The 27,004-nt window shown below is 43.5% G+C and overlaps 2 protein-coding genes across 2 annotated transcripts in view; both read right to left on the bottom strand.

The window, feature by feature from the left end:
• Window positions 1-8,034, bottom strand: part of NSG2 (neuronal vesicle trafficking associated 2) — a 36,534-nt gene extending 28,500 nt beyond the window's left edge. The window contains exons 1-2 of the mRNA XM_065690371.1: window positions 7,883-8,034; window positions 7,260-7,410 (exon numbers count right to left, since the gene is read on the bottom strand). Of these exons, the coding sequence (XP_065546443.1) occupies window positions 7,260-7,388 (129 nt within the window). The 5' untranslated portion in view covers window positions 7,389-7,410; window positions 7,883-8,034. The remainder of the gene's footprint in view (window positions 1-7,259; window positions 7,411-7,882) is intronic.
• An 88-nt stretch (window positions 8,035-8,122) lies between these two features.
• Window positions 8,123-25,398, bottom strand: C10H5orf47 (chromosome 10 C5orf47 homolog). The gene is made up of 5 exons (XM_065690827.1): window positions 24,930-25,398; window positions 23,281-23,369; window positions 21,708-21,810; window positions 18,884-18,933; window positions 8,123-8,715 (listed from the first exon to the last, which is right to left on the bottom strand). The coding sequence occupies exons 1-5, from the start codon at window positions 25,213-25,215 to the stop codon at window positions 8,500-8,502; spliced, it is 744 nt and encodes a 247-aa protein (XP_065546899.1). The 5' UTR covers window positions 25,216-25,398; the 3' UTR covers window positions 8,123-8,499.
• Window positions 25,399-27,004: the final 1,606 nt, after the last annotated feature.

The raw sequence follows: 27,004 nt of genomic DNA, 5'->3' as shown, positions 1-27,004 counted from the left end.
AATGAAAATGAGACTCTGGGCTTCATTCCTTTCCGTGCCTTTCTTCATTCCTTGCAGAGAAAGAACAGAAAATAGAAACTTAGCACTGCCATTGACATCATGGTTTCCTTTGCCTTCATCACCCAACTGAGCATCAAGAGCTGAGAAAGACCTTAGACCACATCCCAGCTGTAGCATGCTGTCCAGGTTACTGATGATAGCAAGATGGTGACCCTCAGACTTGGCACTAAATCTGCTGTGACTGAGCTGGTTTCTATGCTTACGTGCTACAAGCCAAGGGATGGCTAAAATTCACCACCTGCTCACACACAAAATTCTCCAGTGACCTACAAGCGCTAATCCTCATACACTGCCAGCTTCAAAGACCAAATGCGATGTGCACATTGCCAACAATAGCTGAAGTGAAAATACACAGCAGTAAAAGAGTATAGGAAAAGAGATGGAAAAATCATGGTTTAGGGCTTAAAACAATCTCTTTCTTTGCAGGCTTAGGATGAAACATTGATAGACATGAGCATTTCCATGCCTATTGTAGCATCCCCATACCTACTGTAGCACCTCCTGCACCTCCTTCTAACTCTTGCACTAGCTACTGCTAGAAACAGGACACACTGGACTGGGTGGACCAGTAATCTCAGACTACCTGGCCATCACCATGTTGCAAATACTCAGAGTTTTAGACAATCAGGTCTTTTAGAACTTTCCCAAATAATTATGACTATGTCCCATACCAGGGGAGAGGCAGCTAAGCTTCCAAATCTATAGGATGACCACATCTCAACAGGCAGACTTCCCAGAGATTAATATTAAAATAAGCATTTGGGGTGTATGTAATGGTGGTCCCCATTGAATCCTAGTCACTATTTGAATACATAAAATGCCTGAACTATTAAGCATCAAAAAGAAAACAAAAAGGAAAATTCAAAAAAAGGATGCCCTGGGATCAAATCCATAGTCAATGGAGAAAGCCACAGTCAGAAACAATCCATTTTTTGTCCCCCTGTTTTAGCTCATCTAATGGGTGTTGTGCTGGAAATGAGTTTCACAGAGGGTGGTAGGAAAAAAGTGGTCTCCTGAGTGAGTGCCAAGAGGATATTCCAGGCAGAAGGAACATCACAAAAGGACAAAGACAGCAAATATAATCAGCCCTGGCATCACCAATGAAAGGCAGCGCAGAATATAAAGGCTGCACTGGAAGCTGAAAGCAGCTGAGGAGAGAAAGGCATAGCTTGCAAGCACAAAATGAGCTTGAAAATTATCCAGCTAAGTCTCCCTACAAATCCCTAGGTGACCATAACCATCAGGAACCCACAGGAGGCTTTGAAGGGGTGACAGAAATGGATTTCAGTAGGTTCAGCCAGCAGAGAGTATAGCAAAGCAGACAAAAGAATCAATCACACAGCTGTAGTGATGGTAAATTGGCCAGGGTAAATTAGCAGAGCTCCATTGATCTAAACTACACTGATTTACACTAGACAAGAATCCTGGGTAGTCTTACTTTCCAGACCAGTAAGTAACTGGTACATGGGGTTCACTTCATGGTCTTGCTGAAGCAACTTCTACTTGCAGCAATGGGCTTTTATGTTAGAAAACAAACAAACCAGAAAAAGAATAGATTACAACAGACTTAACCAAACATCTATATCCTAATAGACTTTTCCTGCGTCCATTTCTGCTGTTTCTGCAGAACACAGCTCTAATTCCAGTGCAGACAATACTGGGGTTAAGAGAGGCAATGGAGCTCACAAGGCACAAGCTAGCTTTAAAACCACCTAATTCAGGCACTGATAGCAGTGAAGTAAAGAAGAGAAAATTTCTCCACAGGCTACACAAATCCCAAGATTTTCTCTGGTGAAGATCTGCAGCAGCCATGCGTTATCTGTATGCAAGGAAGGCAGTTGAATGACACCCCAGGTGCCTGCGCAAAGGCTGCAAGCGCATGCTTGGGTTGCAGTGCAGTCCTTGCTGTGAGCAGATAGCCTGTGGATGGAGGTGTTCAGTGTGCTAGGGGAAGAATGGTCCCACAGCAGCTATATCCAAAGAGGAGCATGAACTGCCAAGACCCTCGAGCAGGGCTGTCCAAAGCACGCAAACAAAATCAGAAAGGCTACCCCAGAAATCCCATACTGCCAGAGGGCGTGCTGCTGCAAGTATTTATTACAGCTTAATGAGCAGAGGCGATGTTTACATTCAAATACACATTTAGAGGACAAATGGATTTGCACAGTGCGGGAGGGGGACAATGTCACAGGAGAGGAAGGCTCAGACTTTAGTATTCATAGAGATTAGGCAGAGTATCCCAAGGGGAGAAAGGAAAGGATGGGGAAAGGCAAGACAACCTGCCTGCTCCTTCATATTTGTAATGTTCTCTTGCTGTTCTCTTCCTTTCTTTTATGCATGCTTTCTTTCTCTTTGCATCCTCCTCCCCCTTTTACTCTTCCTCCCTTCAACTGCCACAATTACTAGCCTTTCCCCATCTCTCCTTTTGCCGTTTGCTCCATCCCACCACATTCAACAGCATCATGAGGAGGAGCACAGCCACCTACCCCAGCTGCCTCAGCAGCCCCCCAGACAGAAGTAGGGAAGGCTGAGCTGCCTCTGCCCCCCCTTCCCCCCCCCCCCCCCCCCCCGCCATGTAGCAGCACCCCAAAACCACCTCCATGTTGCCTTAACAGCATGTGCCTTCAGGCTGGCTGCAGCCACCATGCACTGCTGGGCTTCACGGAGGGAAGGCTGACATAGGTATTTCAGCATGGAGCTGCAAGTAGTCCCCTAGGTACAAAAGCACTCATCCAGCATACTATTAATTATGCCCGCTCAGCTGGCCAGGAGAAAACATTATTTCCTGTTAAACCAATAGGGACAGGCTGTGAACACAAGGGACCCTCCTGATTTTCAGGAACTCTTGATTACTCTGTGTACACACATGGCCACGGCTGCTCAGAGAGGGGTGAGGCCAGGGAGGGAGAAAGGCAGGCACATGGGTTGGGAAAAGCATTTGAAGAAAGCAGTTACGTCTGTTTTTCTTTCTTGGGCTGGATGGCAGGAATTTGTCACCGAGAAATTATTTCTCAAGCCTCCAGATGCATTCAAAATAAAGAACAATGGACCACATGATAAGCTTTCTGCAGCCTTCACCACAAAAGAGATGCCGGATGTTTTTTTTCAGCCCTGACAATGGCTTTTATGCACTTTTGTGTTATGTAAAATTGGGATTTTTACTGCCAGAACAGAGGCATTTCCTGCTGGAGCAAACTGAAGCAAGCCTATAAGACCAAAGGGTACCAGTCGTTGGTCTCATTTAAAATTTCAGTGAAGCAGTATGGTCCCTGGAAAGCTGCGTATCTTCTAGCATTATCATTGCAGAGACATGTAACAATTACAGCCAAAGCACTTTGTCTGTGCCTAGGAAAACAAGAGAACAGCCAGCCTTTTCCCCTTTGGTCCTAAAAGAAAAAAGACTTCTCTTTTTTTTTTCGGCTTTTTGAATAAGAAGAAATGAAATTCAGAGACACAAAAAGCCAGGTCAAACACTTGTCATTGGTGATGGCTATTGTTCCTCTTACATGTATGGATTCCAGCAAAAAGGCCACAGAAAAATGCTTTAAAAGCATCTGGCTGCCTTCTGCAAATGCCGCCCCAGCAAGAGAATCAGAGGGTGAGGGAAATGCTTGAAGGTAGTCAATAAATACAAATACACTAAGCAGGCTTAGCACCCTAGGGGAGAAATTACTGTCCCACATACATCTCTCCCCTTGCAGCCATACAGCTGCTGGCAGAACGATGAGAATGCTGATGCTGCAGGAGGAATAGCATGAGCCTTGGGAGGAACCATCCCCGTTTGGTGGAAAAAGAAATAGTTCAGTGGTCAATAATTTTAAATAAAGATTGCCAAATTCAAACCTCCTGAATTCCTGCCTGCATTTTCCCAACAGCATCAAGGTGGAAGTCAGAGGAAGCACACAGCACTTTGCAAAACAAGCCTGTTAGGAAAGCATGCCCAAAAGGACAGCTAGTAAGTTTAAGAATACCTTTAACAAAGTGTTTCCTCCTACTACCCCTACATCATTTCTTATAATCAAGGAGCTATCTGAAAAGAGATGTGCTCCAGGGATTAATCACATGAGCAAAAGCTCCATTTTATATTCTTTCTCTGTATTCTTTCTCTGAAAGGGGAGCCAGACACTGAAAACATTTGAAAGAGATGAATCTATGGTGAAACACCTACAGAGGTTAATACTGACAGTCACTTTGAGTGACTCTCCAGTGATCCTGCTATAAAAACATCTTTAAATGAAGAAAAGTCAGGTATTTAAAGCCTTTAAAACATATTTTTTAGTCTGTAGATTCCATAGTCTTTCTGGGGTGCCTTTAATGATCTGCAAAGGTAAGTTTACGGGCGAACAGGCTTGTTTTTCCTCCAATGTGCATGCAGGTGTCTAAGACTCAACTGGAAAAAAGCCTATATATTAACAGAGCTTGCAAACCTTGGCCATGCAATATACATACACGGAGTGAAGGTGTTATTGCACACAGGCAGTAACAGCAGTTGATTGCCCAGCACAGACCTCATACACTCTCGAATCACGAGCCAAAGCTGAAACTACTCCTCCTTCAGACAGACTGAAGACAGGGCAAGTACAGAGCCCCAGGCTGCAGTCAAACCTCCTTGCTCTGGTTTTGATGCACCCTGGATGCCCTGGACCCAAGGTTAGATGCAGGTCAAGAGCTCGCAGTTTCTTAAATGATGATACCCTCTAATGGCAAAGAGAAGCCCAGACAAGGGAGTATTTAGCAGATTGGTTGTATTTTTTCATCAGGTTTCACTTACAGGACAATGCCCGGGCACAGCAGTAGCGCTTTGTTGTGATGGCAAAGGCGCTGTGATCGGCAGGAGCAGGCTGGAAGGCAAGGAGCAGGGCTGGGAGCATTGCCGCCTTGTGGTTAATAGCGAGGAGAGATGGGCTTGCCTTTATTTAAAAACAAGCGAGCAAACCCCTTCGGAGCTGTTGCACGCAGACCCTCCACCAAAGCCGGTTTGGCTCTGGTCATTTAAACAGCATCCCATGCAAGAAGCACAGAAACCACCTTGGCTTATGTTTGCATTCTCCCAAGCTAAAAATCAACTGCTGGCAGGTTTTAGGAATGGACAGAAAAAAAGTCAAATCTATTTTAGTTGTTCAGGGTTTTTTTAACCCTACCTCCTGACTGCAAGGCAAGTCCAAACACGAATACACTCTGAAAGACTTGAAATCCACGTCTGCTCTTCCTCGGGTTCACAGTCTGACTGCATTCAGTAACAGCTTCGCTTTACTAGTACAAAGCTGAAATTTCCTCCATCACTTTACCTTTGCCCAAGCTTTTCACCTGAGGCTCAACTCCTTATTAGCAGGTCTTTAAAGGGACCCTCTGCCTCGGAGTGAAGTCACCCCAACATAATCAGCTCCACAATGAACAAAGGAAAGAGGTTGTGAATTATTTTGCTTTTATCATAAATAACCTCTCCTTCTTGAGAACGGACTGCCAGCCACTGTTAACTCCAGGCCTACTGCACACAGGAGCTGAACCACAGTCTGCAGAAATCAATACCATTGACTCTAATGAGTTCTAAATCATGCTTAGCACTCCTGGAGATACATTCCATTCTTCCGGCAAAGAAAAATATGGATGTCAGTAGATGCATTGACAGTAATGTATGCTAATGAAGGTAATGTAACCTAACAACATGTGAATTATTGATGTAGGCATGTTTAAGCAGAAAAATCAGCAAGGAATCACACCAGACCAATACATTCCAGTATTTGTTCACCAACAGGCAATTAGAAGGCGGTGGTCCTGAGAACACACATTGCCACTTTATTAGCTTGAAAGGATTTTTGCCAGGTTATCCGTGTCTCACCTGATCCATGAGTCATTTAAATTTCACATCCTGTGACACTGTGTGATCTTAATGAGCCATTGTACTAGCATTAAATGAGCTACTTTTACACATCTGTAATTTCCTCAGAGGTTTTCAGACATTTATCATAAATCACACTGCTTTGCTTGGATTATTTTGCTTAATGTTATTTATCAGAGTCATAGATAAGGGCTGGTTTAGCCCCTCATTCACAACAATTCATGGAAGTGTAACTCTCCTGAATGCAGCAAAGTTGCTCCATGAGGCACATGGAGAGTGAAGCTAGCTAGTTCCTTTGTCTGGCATAGCTCTGGTTCCCAGGATGTAGAGGCAGTTGACTCAGCTCTACTTTAAAATAAACATAGTTCGCCTATCTAGACAGTTTTATCACATCCATCATGTTTTCCTAATGCATTTAGAGTTCATTTTGTACTACAGTAAAAACAGGATATATGTTCAATAATCATCAGTGTTAATTTTACTATTATTCCATTATCCTGTGAGATCTAATCATTCTGTCTGTACTTCTGGGTGAGTTGGCTCCATCTCTGTGGTATCTGGGAACTACACTGCAGACAGGCTTTGTTTTTGTAAGGACTGTTGGGCATACGGATTTTTACAGTCTCACCATGTTGTCACCAGGTTGCATCGATATGCATCATCACCGCATCGGTACAGACAAAAGATTTCCAGGCACATTCTGCATCTAAAAGGTCCCGGACACAAAACCACAGCCAATTGCTGATGCACATATCTGGGCATTTTAGTGCTACATTCAGTTCTGAGAGTGTTGACTGGGCAGGGGAGAGAGCTGCCCCACGGATGGAGCCAATCGGGGAAATGAATCCCTGGATTGCTCCACTGCTGTCCCGGGCCTGGGGGAGCTCAGCCGCTCTCTCCAGAGAAATCAGCGTCCTCAATGCAAACAAGCTTTGCAGAGCCATGGAGAAAACATACCTTAACTGAGATAATTAAAATAGCTGCTTATTTTGGAAGAGTTATTGCATTACTTGCAATGCAGGCAATTAATCTCACTGATAATGCATTGTAAACTGCCCCTCCGTTTCTCCAGTGCTTACAAGAGAAACACACTATGCTTTCTCCAGTTGTACTTAATGAAGGGTGGTGGTGAATATTTGGGAAGGGGGGGAGGAGGGAAGGAGTTGGGAGGCAGCTGAGTGTTTATTTGCCATGTTAAAACAGATAAACACACTATGAAATGTAACCCCTTTTTATTTATTGAATAAACACGATGCCACTGCTTGTACCATCAGAGAGCAGTAAGTCACCAAGGCAGTGAAAGCCAAGGGGCATGTATGTGTGCAAAATCATGCAGGAGCACCGGCTGATTTTGTTTTACCTTTTCCGGAGCCGGGAACTGCAGGTGATTTACTTCCAAAGGTGTGATCAAAGGAACTGTCTGAAAACCATCTTCGTTGGATGGTTGCTTGTTGTTCTTGTCGTTCAAATTACTCCCCAGCTTCACCATTCTTGGACCTTGCTTTCCAGACCTAAAACCAGTAAGATGACCAATGTCACAGGGGGATCGGGAAGGGGAGGATTCCTGCCTCACCCTGCTCGGTTCGACTTGGTGTAGCGGTTACCGGAGCTTTTCCACCTGGGTGTCTGAACGCACCACAAACACACCACGACTCCACACATACATTTTGATGTGCCTTATGCAGACACCCCACCATTATGCAGACACCCTTAAACCCCCCATTGTGTGCCCAAGCTGCTCCCAACACACCGACATAGCCAACGGCATCCCCCAAGCATCCGTGGGGATGGAGCATGTCACCCGCTGGCCCTACAGCTGCCTTTGACACCCGCCCCCCCCCCCATTCTATTTGCAGCCCCCTGAGGGCGCACAGCCCCTGCCTTGCCGGCCCCACACCCGGGGGTTGAGTCCCCTGCTCCCAGCTCCGCAGCGTGGATGATGGGGGGGGGCCTGGCTGCGGGCACCCCCGCGCCCCTACTTACTGCAAACCACGCGGTCCCCGGCGGCGGCTCGGCTCGGCTCGGCTCGGCGCGGGAGGGTCGGGGGTTGCCGTTCCCGGGTGCGGGCGGGCCGGGCGCGGTGCTGAAGGGACAGCGCTGCGCCCTGCGCTCGGCTGCGGCTCCGCAAGCGCGACTGAGGGCGGGCGCGGGCGGCAGCTCCCCCCCCCCCCGCCTCCCGCCGCCGCCGCCCGCCCGCCGCGCGGCCTCGGGCACCCCCTGGCGTCCCCGCCGCGCACGGCCGCGCACCCCGGCGGGCTGCGGCGCCCCCTGCAGGCCGCGCGTCGGGAGGGCGGTGGCTCTGAGGGCGCGGCTGAGGATGGGGTCTTGGAGTGAATTCAGCTCGATTCGTTTGTAAGTACGGAATCTGCCCCAGAGCTTGCAACTGGGCATCTTCTGCAAGACCTAAATACACTCCTAAAAGCCGTGAACTGTTTCCATTCTAAAGCCTTTCAGAGCTCACTTGTGAAAATTCATTTAAACACGACAAAAGAATGTGTTGGTACGAGCCTGGTCATGGTGCAGCGGGTCAGTGTCTAGAGCAAGAAGTGCATTGGGGCAGGGGTTAGAGATGAAGCAGCTGAAACCACCTGCTACTGACATCACCTCACACGGTCCATTAAACAGCCTGGGTTTAATGCTTGGCTGGAATTTTCTGTATCACACATAAGGCCAAACTTCAACAGTGAATTTCTTCCAAGAGAGTCCTTTGGTTTTAAGAATAAGGTTCTGCTATATATAAAACTTAACTGGGCATAACTTTTGCTCAGAGTGTTAAAAATTGTTGGGAGGTAGCTTTCTGATGTCCTCGGAACCATCTGAAAAAAAAAAATCAAATCAATCACATCATAAGGTTTTAGGAGTTCAGGAAATTCAGGAAAGATTTCTTAAGCTGAGTAGGAGAAAGTCCCCTCAGAGCCCATTCATCAGAGGCATGTTCAGCTCAAGATTCAACAAGACTTTAATGGTAACTACAACTTCAGGTTGCTGCAGACTAGACAAGAAATAGATTCTTACAAAGAAAGCTGGCAGGTTGCATCCCAGCTCTAAAGATCTGAAGAAGCACATAAAAAACACTCACTAAAGATTATTAAATTATTACAATATAATGGTTTAGTACTGTAATAATACCAGAAATCAATCCTTGACACAAATGTATATACATATGCATCTGTGCAAATATATAGCAAGTTATAAGCCCAGCAAAGTCCTTTTCTCATGCTCCATACAGAGATGAATGTCACTGTGATGATCTGGCTCAGGATGATAATTAGGGCTTTCACAATGTGGTGGCTGCAAGAAAATCCCCAAGCACATCCTTCACAAACGATGACAAAAGCCCAGTCTTGTCCCAGGCATTGCAGCTTGGTAGATCCAGAGCCAAAGCCTGGAAGGGTACTGCACCAGGCTCCTGCCAGAGCCAGTGAATGACACTTTCCCTGTGTCTCAGTTTGGGCCTGTTGTCCCTTGCTCTGTCACTGGGCACCGGCTCTGAGCCCTCTGAGCCTCCTCCAGGCTGAACAATCCCAGCTCCATCAGCCTCTCCCCATGTGACAGATGCTCCAAGCAAGAAAGTGCAATTGCAGCAACTCTGTCCCTAACTTCCAATACATTACAGATTCTATCACCTGAAATTGACCATCCAAAAAGATTCACAGACTCTACGGTTATCTCCCACTGAATGCATATATCTGAACTACTCTAGCTCCTCTGTCAGCAAAATGGCTATTTTCAACTGAATGTCTAGGAAATATTATTAAAAAATACAAAGGAAATATTGCATTGTAACTCCATAGAAATGGCATTGGTGTTTTCCACCTTTATCTATCTGGTAATTACCAAGGGACAAGAGAGTGCTTTGTTGAAAAGCAAAATGATGCCTTTTATAGCTTGCAAATGCATTCTGTGATCTGAAAACGAAATCACTTTCATGCACATCTACATTGGCAGTGAATATTCTGCTAGACAAAATACTACCTTAGCGAGGCCTAGGCAGATCCTCTGACTTAAGAGATGTGTGAAGCAACTTGACAAACACACTGATGTTAAGTCTCCAGAATCACTTGTGCAGACCCATGGGAAGTGTGGTGACACAGTGAAAAATAAGGTTGCAAATAAGGTTATATGCTTGCTCAGCATGTCTACTCACTTGAACACACTGATACGCTTGCAGAGTTTAATATATTGACTTTAGTTGGTTATACTTGAATACTCTTCAGAATAACACAGCATAGAGGCAGTGAGGTGAGTCCCATTCCTTTTTGTGCATTATTACCGCTGTAAAATACATTTCATGTAGCTGCAAATCTAGTGATAAGTAAACAGAACTAAACTCTGCTGGAGATATTCCATATAACCCAGAGAACACAGCTCGACATTGCCAGCACTTGAGCACTGGTAGATATAGCCACTTTTTCACTGGAAGTCTTTCAGTTGTGGGTACCACCAGCATGACCCTGTGCTAAGTGAGCACATGCTGCTTTTACCTTATGACTTTTCCATGTAGAAGCACATTTTAAGCAATGTCTTTCAGTGGCACCATCTGAGGATTTTGGCAGTGTGGTGGAGGGAGATGTGCAGAGAGATACTCAATCTCTCAAAGCCCTCCTTGGCATTACATCCATTAACCTCAATTTCTGTCATGAGACTGAAGTAGCCTTGTAACTACTTAAGGTCAATATGCCCCATTTCAGTTTGGAAATACCTCTTTGCAAAATGCCACTTTCACAAACCAACAAACAGGGAGTAAATTTACATAGCAGGACGGTTTTTAGAAAAGACAGATGCTTAAAATTGCCACTAATATCGCAAAAGTGAACCTTCTCTAGGGACAACATTAAAGCAAACCCAACTGAATATGAGAAATCAAAGATGAATACACTGATTTTCTTATGGAGCAAATACAGACTCTGAAACATCCACCCACACAGAGCAGTTCAGTGACAGGCAGTAAGACAAAGCAGCAATATGAGCAACATGGGACTCAGGAGGAATAAACAATACATTTCTTCTGTCAACAAGAATATATGCCTCCTTCTATTTTTTTAATAAGTCTCCCACAATGTTAATGTATTGGGTTTACATGGCAAGGTTTTGCTAGCAGGGGTCTACCAAAGAAGCTGCTAGAAACTTCCCCTATGTCTGACAGAGGTAATGTTAAGACAGACACACTGCTGACCAAGCTCAAGCCCATCATGGTGGTAGAGCCTCTGTGATAACATATTTAAGAAAGGGGAAAAATGGCTGTGCAACAGCAGCCAGAAGAGTTAAAATATATGAGAGCAGCAGCTCTGGAGACACCAAGGTCAGTGAAGAAGGAGGGGCAAGAGGTGCTCCAGGCGCTACAGCAGAGATTCCCCTGTGGCCTGTGGTGAAGATTATGGTGAGGCTGGCTACCACAGCACACGGAGGTTCGTGGTGGATCAGATATCCATCTGCAGGCCTTGGAAGGGACCCACACTGGAGCAGTTCATGAAGAACTGTATCTCATGGGGGAGACCCCAAGCTGGAGCAGGGGAAGAGAATGTGGAGTCTTTCCCTGAGGAAGAAGGAACAGCAGAGACAACGTGTGATGAACTGACCACAACCCTCATTCCCTGTGCCCTGCACCACTGAGAGAGAGGCGGTAGAGAAAATCAGGAATAAATTTAAGCCTGGGAAGAAGGGAGCGGTGGGGGAGGAGATCATTTAAGATTTAGGTTTTATTTCTTATTATCCTACTCTGATTTGATTGGTAATAAATTAAATTAATTTTCCCCAAGTCAAATCTGTTTTGCCCATGATGGTAATTGGTGAGGGATCTCTCCCTGCCCTTATTTCTACCTACAATCCTTTTGCTAGATTTTCTCTCCCCTGTCCAGCTGAGGAGGCGGGTGATGGGGCAGCTTGGATGGGCACCTGGTGTTCAGCCGGGGTCAACCCACCACAATTATTTTCTATTTCCAGTTAAACAAATCAGAGCAGAATCACTATTTTCACTACCTGTTTACACTGCAAATTACTAGCTCTTGTTAAGAGGCATAATATTTGCAATAGGGCTTGGGCATAACGTTTCCCTGTAGTGTAAATTCTGCAACTTGTAAACAAAATGTCAGTTACAGAGTAGTTCAACCTCTACACTTCAAGACTGAACATATAAATCAACATCTCTTTAATGTTAATGAGTATTATTTTACTTACTTGCTCCTTAATCTGTGAAATTCTTATGCTTTCTGCCTCTCATCATAAAATACATTTCATTTCCTGTGCACCATGCACTTTTCCCTATAGTTTTCTTGCTCATTATTATGATAAGTAATATTATTTTTATCTGTTTTCATATATTCAGAAGATGGGATCAGGCTTTCAATTAAAGTATTTGGAAACATGTGAACAGGCAGCAGGAATTACTAAGAAGAAAAACTACAAACCCCAAAGGCACAAAGTGAGGACAGTCTTGGGAGATCAGGCAAGTCACAGTAGTCAAGATAGGGCAATGCTAGGGTAACATCAGCCACCTCTAACTCTTCTACCAAAGCACCACTTTTGTTTCTCAAACACTCACATTAATTCTTTTCAAAATTAGACTAACACAACAATAAAAACCAGTGCAGAATCTCAGGAGACAGTTTTAAGCGAAACCCAACCATGATCTGAGTCTTGTGACTCAACAAATATATAGGCAGAATTCAGATCTGTGTTTTCCTGAAGAAAACACCATGATGTGGATGGAAAGTAACATTTATACAGAGCACATCAACGTGGGAATTTCACCACAACCTCAACCTAAACCCAAAGTGTGGGACCGTTGCTGCTAAAATTCCCTGAGGGAACTGCAGACTGCAGAGATTATAAAAGGACAACTCCCTGTTCCCTGACCATGCTCCAAACTGCTTCTCACTGCTCATCTCCTGTTGTTTTGCTCAGTCTAGGACAACAGAGTCAAGTGAGGTGGGCATTTATCTTCTTTTCCTTAGGAGACAGACAAATTAACACCATAGTCAAGAATTTTTACCCTCCATGTAGTTGAAGGTATTTAAAATACCAAGGGGTGTAAAACATGATTGTGTACATTTTAAGTTGGGGTTAACTACTTGTAGTCATCGCTGTGGAGGAGCTCATCCATTACACAGAACTACATTGGTGCCACAGACTTCCTGTCACGCACACATTGAGAACAAGAAAATAAGCATACAGCAGAACAGGAGAAAAAAAAAAAAAAGGCCAAACAAGAGATTACAAAGATTCTGGAAGAGAAGGAGCATTTGTCAGTGCCTGAGTGAACCTCCTGCACAGCTCTTTTAATCTGCCTCTGTTTCTCGCCTATGCAAGAATGCCAGGCATGCAATAAATTTCACACGTTCACAGCATAAATATATCCTTGCCATGACCTCTGGGACACTACACAAATCAGACATGCTCACAAGCAGCCCAGCAACATCCACAGTTTAATCCGATGAGACACACGTGTGGGTTCACAATTTAGAGAAAGAAGAAGAAATCCTCTCATTAATCTGCTCCATACCTACAGGAGAGAAAACACATGACAGCCCATTCAAGAGGTACCACAGGCAACGGGAAGTGACAGTACTCAGCATCTTCCAGGAGGTATTCTACCTTTCTCAGGATCAAGGCATACTCCATTTCTTCCTTAGGGGCCTTCATATCTTTTGCTTCTAATAAAATGAAACTACAGCTACCCACATTGATTTTCACCAGCTACAAGGCAGGCAGAAATGCTCAAACGTGATTTTTTTCAGACGGCCTTGATGCTGTCACTAACAAGTGAGCAACTTCCTGTGAATATTTATTTAAAATTCACTGTGGCCTTAATAGACTTCAATAAATTTTGCTCTTTTCCCCTGCTACTTCGATTTGCTGGAAAGCCTGTAATGTTAAAACCATCAAAGTATGGCTGCTTTGGTTTATATGCAAATTCCAATCATCGTTGTTATATAAGTGATTTTGCAATGAAAATACACATAATATACAAACCTGCCCATGTCACTGAGAATTATTTACAAGAGCTATAAATCAAAGTTGCATCCTGTTTTGGTTTACCTACTGCATACAAAATGTCATATATGCCCAAAATTTGCTTACAGTCACTGCACCAAAAAAAAGCCAACAGAATTAAACTGCCTGCTGAAGGCTATTGTTTAGTCAAAGTCCATGCAAAATTGTATTAGAAGCTTTGAAGTTAAAACGTGAACATTGACTACCAGAGAGGGCCCTAAAGACAAAGACATTTACTCAATGTAAATGTTCAGTGAAGGCAAAGGTCACCTCAATATATATATACTTTCCTGATATCTGACCATGTTAAAAACTCCACATCCTGTTCTAAAGGTTTGCTTATGAGCTGAAATCTTTTCCTGGGGGGAATCAGCAATGAAATATTACTAACCTTGGTGATTAATTATGTTGTAATGGTCAAGTTATGATAACCTCACAGGACTGTAGAACCTCTTCTGTTAGGGCAGAGGAGTCTGATTCATCACACCACCAGGACAGATCAGGCATGAGCAGGAGAGCTGCATGGCAAGCTAAGCCTTCAGTTTGCAGGAAATTATGTTTTATCTGAATTGGTGGCTTTGGTCCAAATCAAGCAGGAAACAAACTCTTTTGAAAATGTCTACAAACTGGAAATTCCCAGAAAGGTCACTTCAGAAATATCAAAACACTTCCAAAACGCAGATCCCAAGTTCCCAGTCCTGTGGCTGATCAGTGACATGATCTCTGGCAATGGCAATGGCATCTGCGAACACCAGCTCAACACAGTAGCTGTGGGAGCTCACAAAAAACCTGGGGCTCCAGTGCAGCCTTGATGCTGTGGGTTACCCCAGGAAGCCTGCCCAAAGTCACAGCTTCATGTTAGGGAATGCAGGAGCTCCAGCAGTCCAGCCTCAGCCAATCCTCAGCACTTCCAGACATGGATTTCAAAATGGAGTTCAAGCTTCCAGGATTTTCCTGCTTTTAGCTTTACAGCAGGTTGGAAGTGGTAGCCCAAGACCACTGGCTGGAGTTTCAAGCCCTCAAGCTCTGGACAGTCCTCAGTGCAATTGCACAGGCTACTCCATGACAGAGGTGGCTGCATTGCCTGGGCTGACCTACCAAGAAATGCCTCAGGAACAAAGGGAGCTCAATTTGGCAAGAACACCAAATGGAATAACTCCAATCAAAACATTTCAGGGCCAGAAGATGTGCTATTTCCAGCTAAACTTTGTTTCACCAATAAATCCATAGCATGGAACAGAAACATAAAACTCAAAAGGCGTTACTCTCCAGTGCTTGCCCTCATATAGACTCATTTGTATTTATGAAACACAGCACAAAAAAAACCACTTATTCAGACCAACTTTAAGATCTTGAGGCAAGAAGCTGACACTATTATTTATGGGTACCAAGAATTCAGCAGCAATGCCTTCAGCTACTCTGTGTGCTCTGGCTGCTCCCTCCCACTTCTATATCAGAAGGTACCTCCTCAGATCTCTTGGCAACTGTTCACAGGGTTGACATGAAAAAATTTCAAACTTTTGGAATAAGATAGAGTTTTTGTTCTGTATAGAAAGGCAAAAAATGTACTGAGAACAAGGCAAAGCAAAGACAAAGTGTGACCTCTATATTTGCACATCTGCTTCAGTTCACACTCCAAGTGAGATTTGTTATTAAAAACTTCAGGTAACTGATATGCATTTTGAAGAATGTGGAAGAACAACACTGCTTCCCAGGAAGCACAGCAGGACAGTATAACACTTGCTTTTGGTTCTGCACTGATAATTCAGGACTTCAGAAGAGGATCTGTTGTTTGCCGAATCTCAGGTATATGATCTAGTGCCCTGAGGTTCCCTGATTTATTTCTGACTCCTTTTAACAAATAGAGATTAAATCAAGTTTTCCTGTATAAACCAATCCCTTTTTTTTCTTGTTGAATGTGTTTGCTATCAGATCACATAAGCATATTTTAATGCAACACTACAACTACTTTCTCTTCTGCAGTTTACGCTTAGATGGACATATGATGGAAAGAAAAGAATGCATTACTGCAGGGGTCTGAGTGGATGGTGATGGTGTATGTGTCAGCTACTCTGGTTTGTATATCTTGGGCAAGGTTCCTTAGAATCTTTTTTCAGTGTTTTAACTTCTCTGACTATCCTGGTTCACAACAGAGCCTTTGAAACTTGGTTACTACAGTAGAAAGCTAGACTTCGTCACTCAAAGAGTTAGAAATTGAACCTGAATCAGCATGTATCTTTTTGTGCCAGTGCATTGCCTTGGGCATTCTGGCCCAAGGTGATTTGAAATGTAAGAGTCTTTTCAAAGTACTGCCAACTGAAAGTTCTTTCCTGTTAGTAGATCCCAACAAAGTAATTCTATCACCACCACAGGGGTTCTGGGAAAGGGGCTGCTGGCTCTTACTTGTGGCTTCATACGTGTTGTAGGCTGAGAAATCATTGCTGCTCACCAGCCTCTGCTCTGGACACAAACTGCATTCTGGAGTGAGCTCGAACTGAGGTGAAAGCAGAACAGAGACATGCCAGACAAGGACTAAGACAAGTAGGCAAGAAGATAGATTTGATGGGATTAATAAGGAAGGCACTAGTTATTTCTTTCTCTTGATTAGCAGTGTGTTAACAAGCATAAAACCATACAGCAAAGTCAGCGCTGCCTGGGCCCTCCCCTGAAATCACACCCTCATGAAAACAGAGCAGCACAGCATGTAAGTCCAGGCTATGCTGAATCCCCACAAAATCTAGCAAAGCCACTGAGGTGGAGCAATGCTGGGGCAAGACTATTGCACCTCAGTGGTCCCTAAACACAAAGGGGGAGCTGGCACTCTTCCATTGCCACATGTGCACCAACAATACATCCAATCTGTTTTCCTGGGCCAGAGCTTTCCCTTGCACCTTCTGGTCATTTACACATATGCAGCAAGCAGGTAAAATACTACCAAGTAGCCCTGGCAGCTACTGACAACCAACCTGTACAGACTTTTCACATTGTAAGAGGTATGTGGACAAGAATGGTCTAAGGCTATATTTATCTTTTACAATGCTTCCTTTTAAAATGATTTAGCATAGTCCCACAGACAAAGGTCTATATTTATCCAAGGGATCTTGGCGAGTTGGCTGAATTCCATTCAGAGATTTAGGTTAATGCAGCTCATCTATCCTGTAAAAGTAGCAATTATGCATCTGGAAGCAAAGCTTGGTTTCCAGGGCCCCTTACCTATGCCAGTAAAGGTACCAACTGCAGCTGCAGTTTACAACAAAAGAGACATTACAGCAACAACTCCACAATTTACAATCTGGGATTATGAACTAAATATTCCCCATGGAAACATTTCATTCACAGAACTGTGGGAAGAGGGAGATCATCTCAGTACCAAAAAAAACCCCAAAACAAAACAACCAGACTTGTGACTCCAAACATGTATTTTGAGAATACCAAAGAACTATGACATTTTTGCTCTGCCAGAAAAATGATCACATCTTGATTGATTATTTTGCCTTCTCACTTCCTTTTCCAAGCTGAAATGTCAACTATTTTAAGTAAAATCAGAATATTACTCAACCACAAACCAGAAAAAAACCCTTGATGCCAGATCTGTCATCAAAAAGGTACATTCCAGTTACATACTTGCAGTTTTACTATTGAGAAAACAGAGATGAAACCCTTCCAAATGCTTTGCTGCTTAACGACACAATCACTAGCATATTATTAAAGCTCAACACTCTGACATCCCAGTCATTATATCTGCGAACACTAAGACATTATGCGATGAGAAAACAATCCTTTTATTGAAACTAAGGATGTCTAATTGTGACAGGTGAATGTTTTAGCTACAGAGATGAAATCCATACACATACTATTTTTATGCAGTGCTCGTGTTCCATTTACACAATTTGCTAGTTTACAAGGCTTTTACAGTCAATCAAGAGTTCAAGTATGAAACTTCATAGCAGATGAAAATTATATTGTGTTACTGAAGTCAGCTAGATAAACAATACTTTCTGATTATGATGATATCATTATGTGCTTCACGATGAACAGCAAGACAGAAAACATTCACCTGGCTTCATATTCAAAGTAGTTGCTGAGATTCATGTATAAATGGATGAATGAACAGAAGGGTAATTGTGTATTATTTTAATATAATAAAGTCAAATTTATTCAAATTGGTAAGAAAAAAAATGTGTTTCTTTGTATCTTGTGTGGAGTTCTGCCTTACTGAATTTGTGTTTGCTTATGATTCTGACAAGCTGCATAAAATAGATATAAATACCGTCAATGCTAAATTGTATCTCTATTCTTTTGCAAGCAAACTGTCACAATATTATGCTCATTACAAAGCTTTTGAAAACTAATAGCTAAGTGAAACACTCGACTTAATGACTTGAAACAAATATCTTGCAACAGAACTGTTTAAGCCACTGTAAAAACAAATCTCTTAAACAGTAGAAGCACATGCACCACACAAACAGGGAACCTGTGTGCACTGAAATCTCTCACAGCCTTGCCACCGACTTCAGTAAGAACTAGATCAAAGTGAAAACTTTCACTTTTATATTTCCTTTTGGATTGAGTCTTCCTTTAATTTCTTGCTATACCCAGCCAAAGATGTACTCCTCCTAGAGAAAAAAGGCGACAAAGGTGAAATGGTGCATTCCCTTTAATGTTAAGAAGTCAAATATAAAGCATGCCAAACGAATACTCTATACAGATTCCTGAGGTTTTACTTTAGACCCTCACAGAAGGACTTGGCTCTATAAAAAGGCAAACTCCACTTCCCAGCCTTGGCAATTCCCGCAGCCCTTTCTGCTGAGAATAGAGCTGTTCTACTTTCCAAATACGACTGAAATCTTGAAAACATTTGAGCCCAATGTCAGGAATACTGAAGTATACAACCAGTGCTTATTGATAACACTAAACAACAATATCAGTGTGTCTTTAGAATGTGATTATTTTGTTTAAGCTTGCTTGGCAACTAATGGTCTACATACATACCCTGTCCAGGGAGGATGGCTCATTCTGTGAACTTTGGCTCATATCATTGCCTGTGGGAAAATATTATGTGGAGACACATCATCATTTTCAGTCACACCAATTCTAATCTTAATTGCAACATTCCAAGGAGTAAATAGGTAGCATTAGAATTCAAACAGATCTTCATTTTCTCAAGAAAAGTATTTATAGAGGAAATAAAATGCAGAATGAATTTTCTAGCTTTATTAATCTAGTTAAAAAAAAAAAAAGACAAAAATTAACCCTGTTTACTCAGATTTGTTGATCTTTATCTAAATGTCTGCTAGAATTCTTCTATTTGCTTTTTGTTGAATGAAAAATTCAGATCAATAGAAGACTTATCTCCTTGATCTGATGTTTTGCAACATCTGCTAAATAGAAAGAAGGTATTAGAATTTATGGTTTTCACCTAAATAGAGCTTAATAGTAGATTCTCGAAGTTTCTGAAAAGTGAGGTACCATTACAGTTGAGCATAGAGTAAATGTTGGGAAGGCAGGTTGGTTGAGTTGGGCTTTTTTAAGTCACTGGAAATTATATAGAAAGTAATGCTCTCCCTCCAGATGACAAAGAGAAATTAGTATTTGTAAAGAGAACAGGCCTTGTATAGAAATACAAGCTTGACAATGCAGCATGTTGCATATCTATAACAAACAGAAAAGCAGATTAGCAGCCATTATGCTGAGATGGGAAATCTACCAAGGATATTCTGTATCAGCAGAAAATTGGGGTGGGGGTTTAACAATAACTTGCAATTTTGGAGGCAATCACCTATTATAGATTTCTATTTCTTTTTCCTTGTCTCTTTTTCTCGAAAGCAAGCAAACAAAAATCCTGGAAGACTTTTATTTTGATTTGTTTATCCTACATACACATCGATATATATGTCCTACATATACACATACATCCAACATACACATTAATAGCTACTCACAAAAACTTCTGCAGTGATCTAAGCTGTAAGAGAAAGTATGTGGAAGCTTCTAGATCAAAACCTTCAGATTTGATAGAGAAGCAGAGTGTTACAGTGGCTTCTGCAGCAGGCTTATAGCAGAAAAATCCCTATAACGCTACTGATCTTAAAGACACACCCCCAGCACCAAACTCCTCCTGGCTAGCAGGAAAGGGTGAGTCAGGAGGAAGGGTGCCCATGCATAATGCTGTGGAGTTCTTACATATCACAGGTACTCATACAGGCAAATAATCACTCACTCTCATTATTGTGATATTGAGAGGGTGGTGAGGCACTGGAACAGGTTGCCCAGAGAAACTGTGGAAGTCCCATCCCTGGAAATGTTCACAGCCAGGTTGGACAGGGCTTGGAGCAACCTGGTCTAGTGGAAGATGTCTCTGCCCATAGTAAGAGGGTTGGAACTGGATGGTCTTTTAAGGTCCCTCCAACCCAAACCATTCTGTGATTACTGCAAACAAATGAGCAGTAACATGGATGAAGCATGCACTAATAGTGAAGCAGATGGCATTTTAAATGATGGCAAAAATAAGAGAATAAGGATTATCAGAGCCAAAAAACAGTTTCTATATGAGGAGAGATTTAGTAGTCTGGAACTTCTCAGCATAGAAATATCACAGAGGCCAATGGAATCTTGATTGGCATAAAGAATATGAATAGCACATAATTAATACCCGGCATCTCATAATACCAGAATTAATGAGGAGTTGGTTTTAGGACGAACAGAAGTTCTTTTCCATATAATGCAGAATAGTTGCAGAATATATGCAGAATATGTTGCTGCAGTATACTGTGGAATTTCTTTTAGTATTCCAGTAACATCCACTTTTAGTATTCCAGTAACATCCAGTAACAACCAACACCCCCCTCATAGGGGACATTCACAGGGACAGATTTCTGCTTTGAACCAGAATTGCCCTTCTTTTGTTCTCATGAAAAAAACATTTTGAAGGAGTATTTTCTTGTCACACCTGTGGAAATCTAATCAGCTTGACACATACAACATTCAACAAAACATAAGATACTGGCAACAATGGGTACTTCTCTGTATGTACCCCAACCTGCGGAAAACTTCCATCAACACAAATGTAAGCTAATCTGAAGTGTTGTGGGTGAATATGCCATTTTTAACTTGCCTGGTAACTCTTAATGGATTAGTGTATTCTTTTTCCTAAAAACTCACCAGACAGTGAAGCCAAAAATTCCAATTATATTTGTAAGCATACACTGTATTATCTTCAATTGTGCAGCAACTACAATGTCTCTAATTGAAGTTGGCTCAATGCAGAGCACCAGTTTTAATTCCTGAGTCATTTTCCAGTAATGAAATAGCTGTATTCAGGGCACAGTGTGAGAACATGTTTGATGGTTATGTTAAATTGTGCTACAGCTACCTTTGGGGAGCATCTAATTTATTTATTGTCTGCATGAAGCCAACCACTATTTTCCTATGTGAAAAAAACCCCAAATTATTATTCATAAAAATACTGCCTTAGACACATGTGTGAATAGTAGTTTAATTACATTTTTCACGTGTTCAGAAAAACTAGCAGATATTTTATGTTCATGTCTTCTTTAACATTAGTCTGCAGCAAAAACACCTGCCATCCTTCCTCCAAATAAATACATACAAGAACCTCAATGAAACACAAGGGTTTTTCAGATATGGCTAGAAATATCTGAAGTATGCAATGAATACCATAATCTGTGAGCTGTAAAACCTACCACCCAAAACAAAGAGCTGAATGGGACTTAAACCTAGGGATCTTAAGTCAACAAACTTGCGATAATAGTTTGTCTTCTCTTGTAAAGGAAACCATTATCAGTTCATTGCCTACCTTCTCCATTAAATTGTTTGCAAATCAAGAGTCGACTTCTGAACTCTTCATTTTCTGCAAGCATTTTTGAAATGACTTTCCAGACCTTAGGCCAGACTTTAGGCTGAAAGATAAAACTGAACTTTCTCAGTGAAGCACACACAAAGTTTGCATTAAACCATTTACAGGGCAGAACTTTGAATTCTCCAGAATGATTTTGAAGTCCAACTGCTTTTTTGCTGAGGATTGAGAAGGGGGAGCTGTGGAGTAGGGATATATATATAGGGGATATACTGAAAGAATCACCTCTATTTAAAAATCAAAAAGATAAAAATTACTCCATGATTTTCCTCAAGATCTCCTCCTGTCTTGTCTAAAACTCTTGTTTATCTAGGACTTGTGAAGTGCCCTTCTAGATAAGAACAGCTTACGAAAACCTGTGTAGAGCCATTAAACTCTCTTCAAATTCATCCAAAATGAAAGGGGAGTAAGGGGGGGGAATACGAAGATTGCTTATTTTTCCAGGATCAAAACTTTCCGTGTAATCCTTCAGCAGCACCGTAATTCAGACCCCATGTTCAGATTCCAGAATAGCAGTGGCCTTGCCTATTTCATATCAAATCCATATTCATCCGTTTTATAGATGTTGATGGCCTTTATTTTAGAGGCATAAAGGTCTGTCTATAGTCGGTACATTTCAGACTTGTGCACTGGAAATATTTAATTGGAACTATTGACAAAGGCATTCAGACAGAGAGGCAGACTAACAGATGTAAATGACTGATAAAATGCTAGTGTTACGACTTACTAGACCCCATCCATGAAACTAGTTTAAATCTAAAGATAATTCCTTTCCCATGGACATTTATTGCTCAAACATAATACATATTCCTCATTCTTTCTGAAGACTATTTAATGTACTAGAAGAGTGATATTATAGTATGTTATTAGCTGTTCCCCTGAAGTCAGTAATACTTTGCTGTTTTTTAAATCAAGTATCTGTGACATTACTATATTATTGTAAAGCTGATTACTTGTACTTCACGCATTGCAAAATCTCCTAATGACTTACTGTTTTAATAAAGGTGTCTTTTAAAATGTCAAGCATTTGTTGAACTACTGAACAGGAACAGAAATACCTTTGTGAATCAGAAAGTAATTTTGAGTTGCTACTAGTATGGTGTTATTACCTCTCATTCTTGCCTTCACTTATATGTAACCTGTAGGGTTTCTTTGCTTAAAACGTAAAAGGAAGAGGAGCTGCAGAGCTTTTCCCAGCTGGGTTTGACCCAGCAAGGTGTGCAGCACCCTGGCCCAAATCCAGCAAAGCATTTCAGTACAGGCACTAAGTCAACAGCACACTCTCATTTTTCAAGGTAAGCACACACTTAAGTGCTTTATGGAATGAGAGCCAGAATTTTAAAGCCTCCAGAGAGGGAAAATAACACCATTTTTCTTTTCTGTAAGTAAGGTTTTCAGTAACAGACTACCAATTCAATCTTTTAATCTCCTTCATGCTCTCACACAGACAGAATAAGCAGGAAGCAATTTTCTCAAATGCAAAGGCAGCTAATTCAGCTCTCACATTTTATACCTTTTGCTTCTTTCGTTTAATTACTTTATCAACATTCCTTGAAGGGAAGGGAAAGTCAAAGGTGTCAGCCTTGGCCTCTTGAAGGTCACCTAGGAAGAGAGTTTAGAAAGCATATTCTGAGTGTCTACAACATATTCCTGAGGAAGCTCTAGATCTTCCAGAGGGATACTTTTTTCTGGTCCCAGCAGGTTACAGGATATCAGACCTTGCATTTTGCTATCACCTTGCTTATTTTCTCCATTATACTCTGGGGAAAGTGGGTGTCTCAAACTCCACAGAGCAGTTCAAAACTGTACAGCAACCAGAAATTAAAACAACAGGCTTCTGGGCAATACAAACTAGCTTTTAGTCCAGTCTTTTTCCCCTTCCTATGGCAGCTACTAAAATTCAGCCTGGGCTTTAAGAGGAGGTGAGTAGACTGAGGCAAGAAATCAAACAAAGCACTAAAAAACAGAAGCAAGAAGGACAGATTGATCTTGTGGACTCAAAACAGACACAGAAGGAGGAAGGACTCAGATTGAGTTCCAGCTACCCAAGTAGCTGCTGGACAGGCATGGCATGAGCTGAGGTAAAGGGTGACCCATGTGGGGATGTTGAACAAGGTCACAGCCATGGGTTCATCCCTTGCCACAGCAGGGCTTCAGGCAAACCAGTTTCCTCCAGGGCAGCACAGCCCCACCACCAGGTATCCAAGGCAGCCACAGAGCTTTGAGTCACCCACAATCACAGGCTGCCTCCAAGCTATGGGTTGGCATTGCTTAGATAATAACCCTCAGAACTGGTGCTTTTAATTGCAGACTAATGCAACATTTCACTTTGCCATCTTCAGAAAAATGGCTTTTAGGGGAAGGAAAAAATAGAAGAAAATGAAAACATCTCAGGAGCAATGTTAGCAAAATCCAGGACCACCCTAACCACATCCCCCTTCACTTCCAGCTCACATCTCGGTTTCTTCTCCAGAAGCCAGGTCATGTTCCCCATTTTCACTGCATTTCATCCCATGCAGCAGAGCTGTTTCATAACAGATCACAAACAGTGGAGAAACTGCCTAATTTTGTTGTTTGCTTTTATAAAAAAGGCACCCACACCTGTGCCCATCCCAACTTTCTTTGGTTCCAGCCACAAAGAACAAACATTAAGAAACATCTTTGAGCTGTCCCAGCAGCCCAGAGGCTCTCTGGTTAGGTGGGAATCTCCTGAGGAGAGGCAGGAAAGATCCCGAAGTTCGGTGTGAAACACAGCAGCCCTGTTTGACATACCTTATTTCTGGCCTTATCACTTCCACAGGGGAGGACGCGGAAGGCTGCACTGCAGGCAGCCACCTCACCTCACAGGATGGAGACACTGTAGCTGGACAGCACTGAGAGTTTGGGGCAAAATATAACACTTTACACTTCTGTAAGTTTAACACCATGTTCCTCCTCCTGTCTTAATACCAGTCTAACTGTACCAGGCATAACAAGAAAAACATTGTGCCACCGTCAGCCCTCAGCGTGCACCGTCTCTGCCTGAGGGAAGAACCCAGTGAGGCAGTACCAGCCATGCACCACACGGAAATAAACCATTTCCTGCCCAAAAAGGGGATATGGTGCTGGCTCTGCCCTCCCTCGCTCAGGGGCACAGAGGTCCCAGGGTCCAGCTACACATACCGTGATGGCGGCTGACAGGCTGCACCACACCACAGCTCCCCATCGCCTGCCTCCTGCCACCTGCAGCAGGCCCAAGGCTGGTCTTGTGCCCCGGCACCAGGGCGGCCCTCTGCCTCCTGGCCTTCCCTCTGGGGCTCAGCTGGGGAAACAGGGGCCCATCCCGGCCCACCTCAGCCTCCCGGCAGCTGCTGCCATAGCGGATGACAGAGCCGCAGCGGTGCGAGCCGAAGCTGTTGACATAGAGGAGCGGCACACGTGGCCTCCCCTGGCTGCGGCCGGGCGCCATGTGTGGCAGGGCAGGGTGGCGGCGAGGCCGCGCTGAGGCAGGGCACTGAGGGGAGACTGGAGCTCTGGGGCGCGCGTGGCGGCTGCTGCACTGTGAGGAGCACTGCGCCGGCAGCCCCTTCCTCCGTGCAGGCACAGAGGGGACCTGCAGAGCACCCCTCCTGCCCTACCCTGTCTGATCACCGCCGGCCCGTTCCCGTGTCCCAGCCGGACGGTGGAAAAAGGAGAAATAGCTGTTTCCTGAGCAGGAACAACGAGCTAAGTGCAGAACCGGAGCTGGCCTTGCACCATCCAAGTGTCTCCCTCACTCCCATAGTTACCTGCCCCACAAGGTTGCTTTTGGCCAGCATTAATTAGGGTTTGGCACAGAGTATGCGGCCTGAAGTCATCTATCGATCTACTTCATGCAAGTTATTGATGAAGTGATATAGGGGACTCCAGGCTGAAGGTAATGATGCATTGTTTGCCTTTGCTGTGACTTACAAAAGGAGAACAAGCAGCATCTCTCTGGTGTGGGTGCTTCTGCACTGAAACACTGCTGCTGCATTGATACACCGGGTTTCCACACCACATACTCAGAACAGCTTACCTGCTTGTGCTGGGTGGGTGGCCCCAGCAACCCTCTGAACAATGTCCATGAAACATCGAATACCCGTTGTCATTCTGTCCTTCAAGCAACAACAGGCACACAGAGCATTGTGTGATAACGAGGGGATGCCCACCGCAGTCAGGAGTCCTTCCCATGGTTTCCTGCAGAGATGTGCCCCATAGCAGCAGCAGGATCATGAGACATGGCCAGTGACAAGTGGGATGTCTCAAGCCATTTAAGAGCACAAGTCCCATTGATTATTTTCTGTTTTGCTTTGGCACTGAAATACTGCTCCATATTATTTCACAGTTTCAGCACGCTGCGCTGCTCAGAGGAGGGAAATAATTAAGAGTCAGAACAAATGCTATGAAAAGACCTGTTTCTAATTGTTTTAGCAGCACCAGCCGTATGAACGATGTCGTCCTGGTGGAAAGAGCACAAAGCAAACCAGAGGCTTCCCCCAGCCTGTGAGGAGGCTGAGCGAGGTCTCGGGGCTGCCGTTCCCTGGTCCCCTCGCCGGGGTCCCCTGGCAGGGCCGGGTGCTGCGCAGGCGGACCCCGCGAGGTGGCAGCCTTACCTACGGAACCAGCCCGTGTCCCCGCTCCCTGGCTGCAGAGCCGGCGCTCGGGGCAGCCAAAAGACCCACACTGGGAAGTGTCCCAGGATTTCCAGCTATTTTATACACTGTCGGGGGGGAGGAAAAAAAAAAGGGCATTCTGCGTATGCAGCTGAAACAGGGGAAAACAGCTTCCAGAGGCACAGCCTGACGGTTTGCCGGAGGAAATCGTTATTTCCCAATAAAAGGGCATCTACTGCAAGCTCTGAAGTGCATGGACTAAAAAGGAGGTCACAGTTAAGGTACAACCATCGAGTCACTGGGCTTAAGATCGAATGTGATCTCAAAAACATCCAAACACCAGAGACTCCCTCCTCCTCTGCAAAGACCTGAGCTAACAAATGGTCCCAGCGAGGCAGCAGTTCAGTGTGGGGGTATTAAACCCAGAGAGAGGCAACCAAATAGCTTCATTAAAAACTGATCCTGGTGTGCAAACTTTGTCACGCATATTAATCACAAAGCCCTGGTAATGAAAGCACTCCTTCTCCTCAAATACAGAGGTCTCAGTCTTCATGACAAAAATACCCCAACACTGAACACATGCACACAAACCTAAACAGCACCATTTTCATTCCATGCCTGTCT

This window comes from Lathamus discolor, chromosome 10 (assembly GCF_037157495.1).
Source record: "Lathamus discolor isolate bLatDis1 chromosome 10, bLatDis1.hap1, whole genome shotgun sequence".
NCBI classification, from domain to species: domain Eukaryota; kingdom Metazoa; phylum Chordata; class Aves; order Psittaciformes; family Psittacidae; genus Lathamus; species Lathamus discolor.
Note: the sequence above shows the minus strand (reverse complement) of the source record. Positions and strands in the feature narration are given on the sequence as shown.

Excerpts from the sequence above, each read along its gene's own strand:
- C10H5orf47 (XM_065690827.1), bottom strand. The coding sequence starts at position 25,215 with ATGGCGCCCGGCCGCAGCCAGGGGAGGCCACGTGTGCCGCTCCTCTAT. Across the intron at positions 23,370-24,929 it reads GCCTGTCAGCCGCCATCACG|GTGACCTTCAAGAGGCCAAG; the intron begins GTATGTGTAGCT and ends CTCTCTTCCTAG. Across the intron at positions 21,811-23,280 it reads TTAAACGAAAGAAGCAAAAG|CCTAAAGTCTGGCCTAAGGT; the intron begins GTATAAAATGTG and ends TTTATCTTTCAG.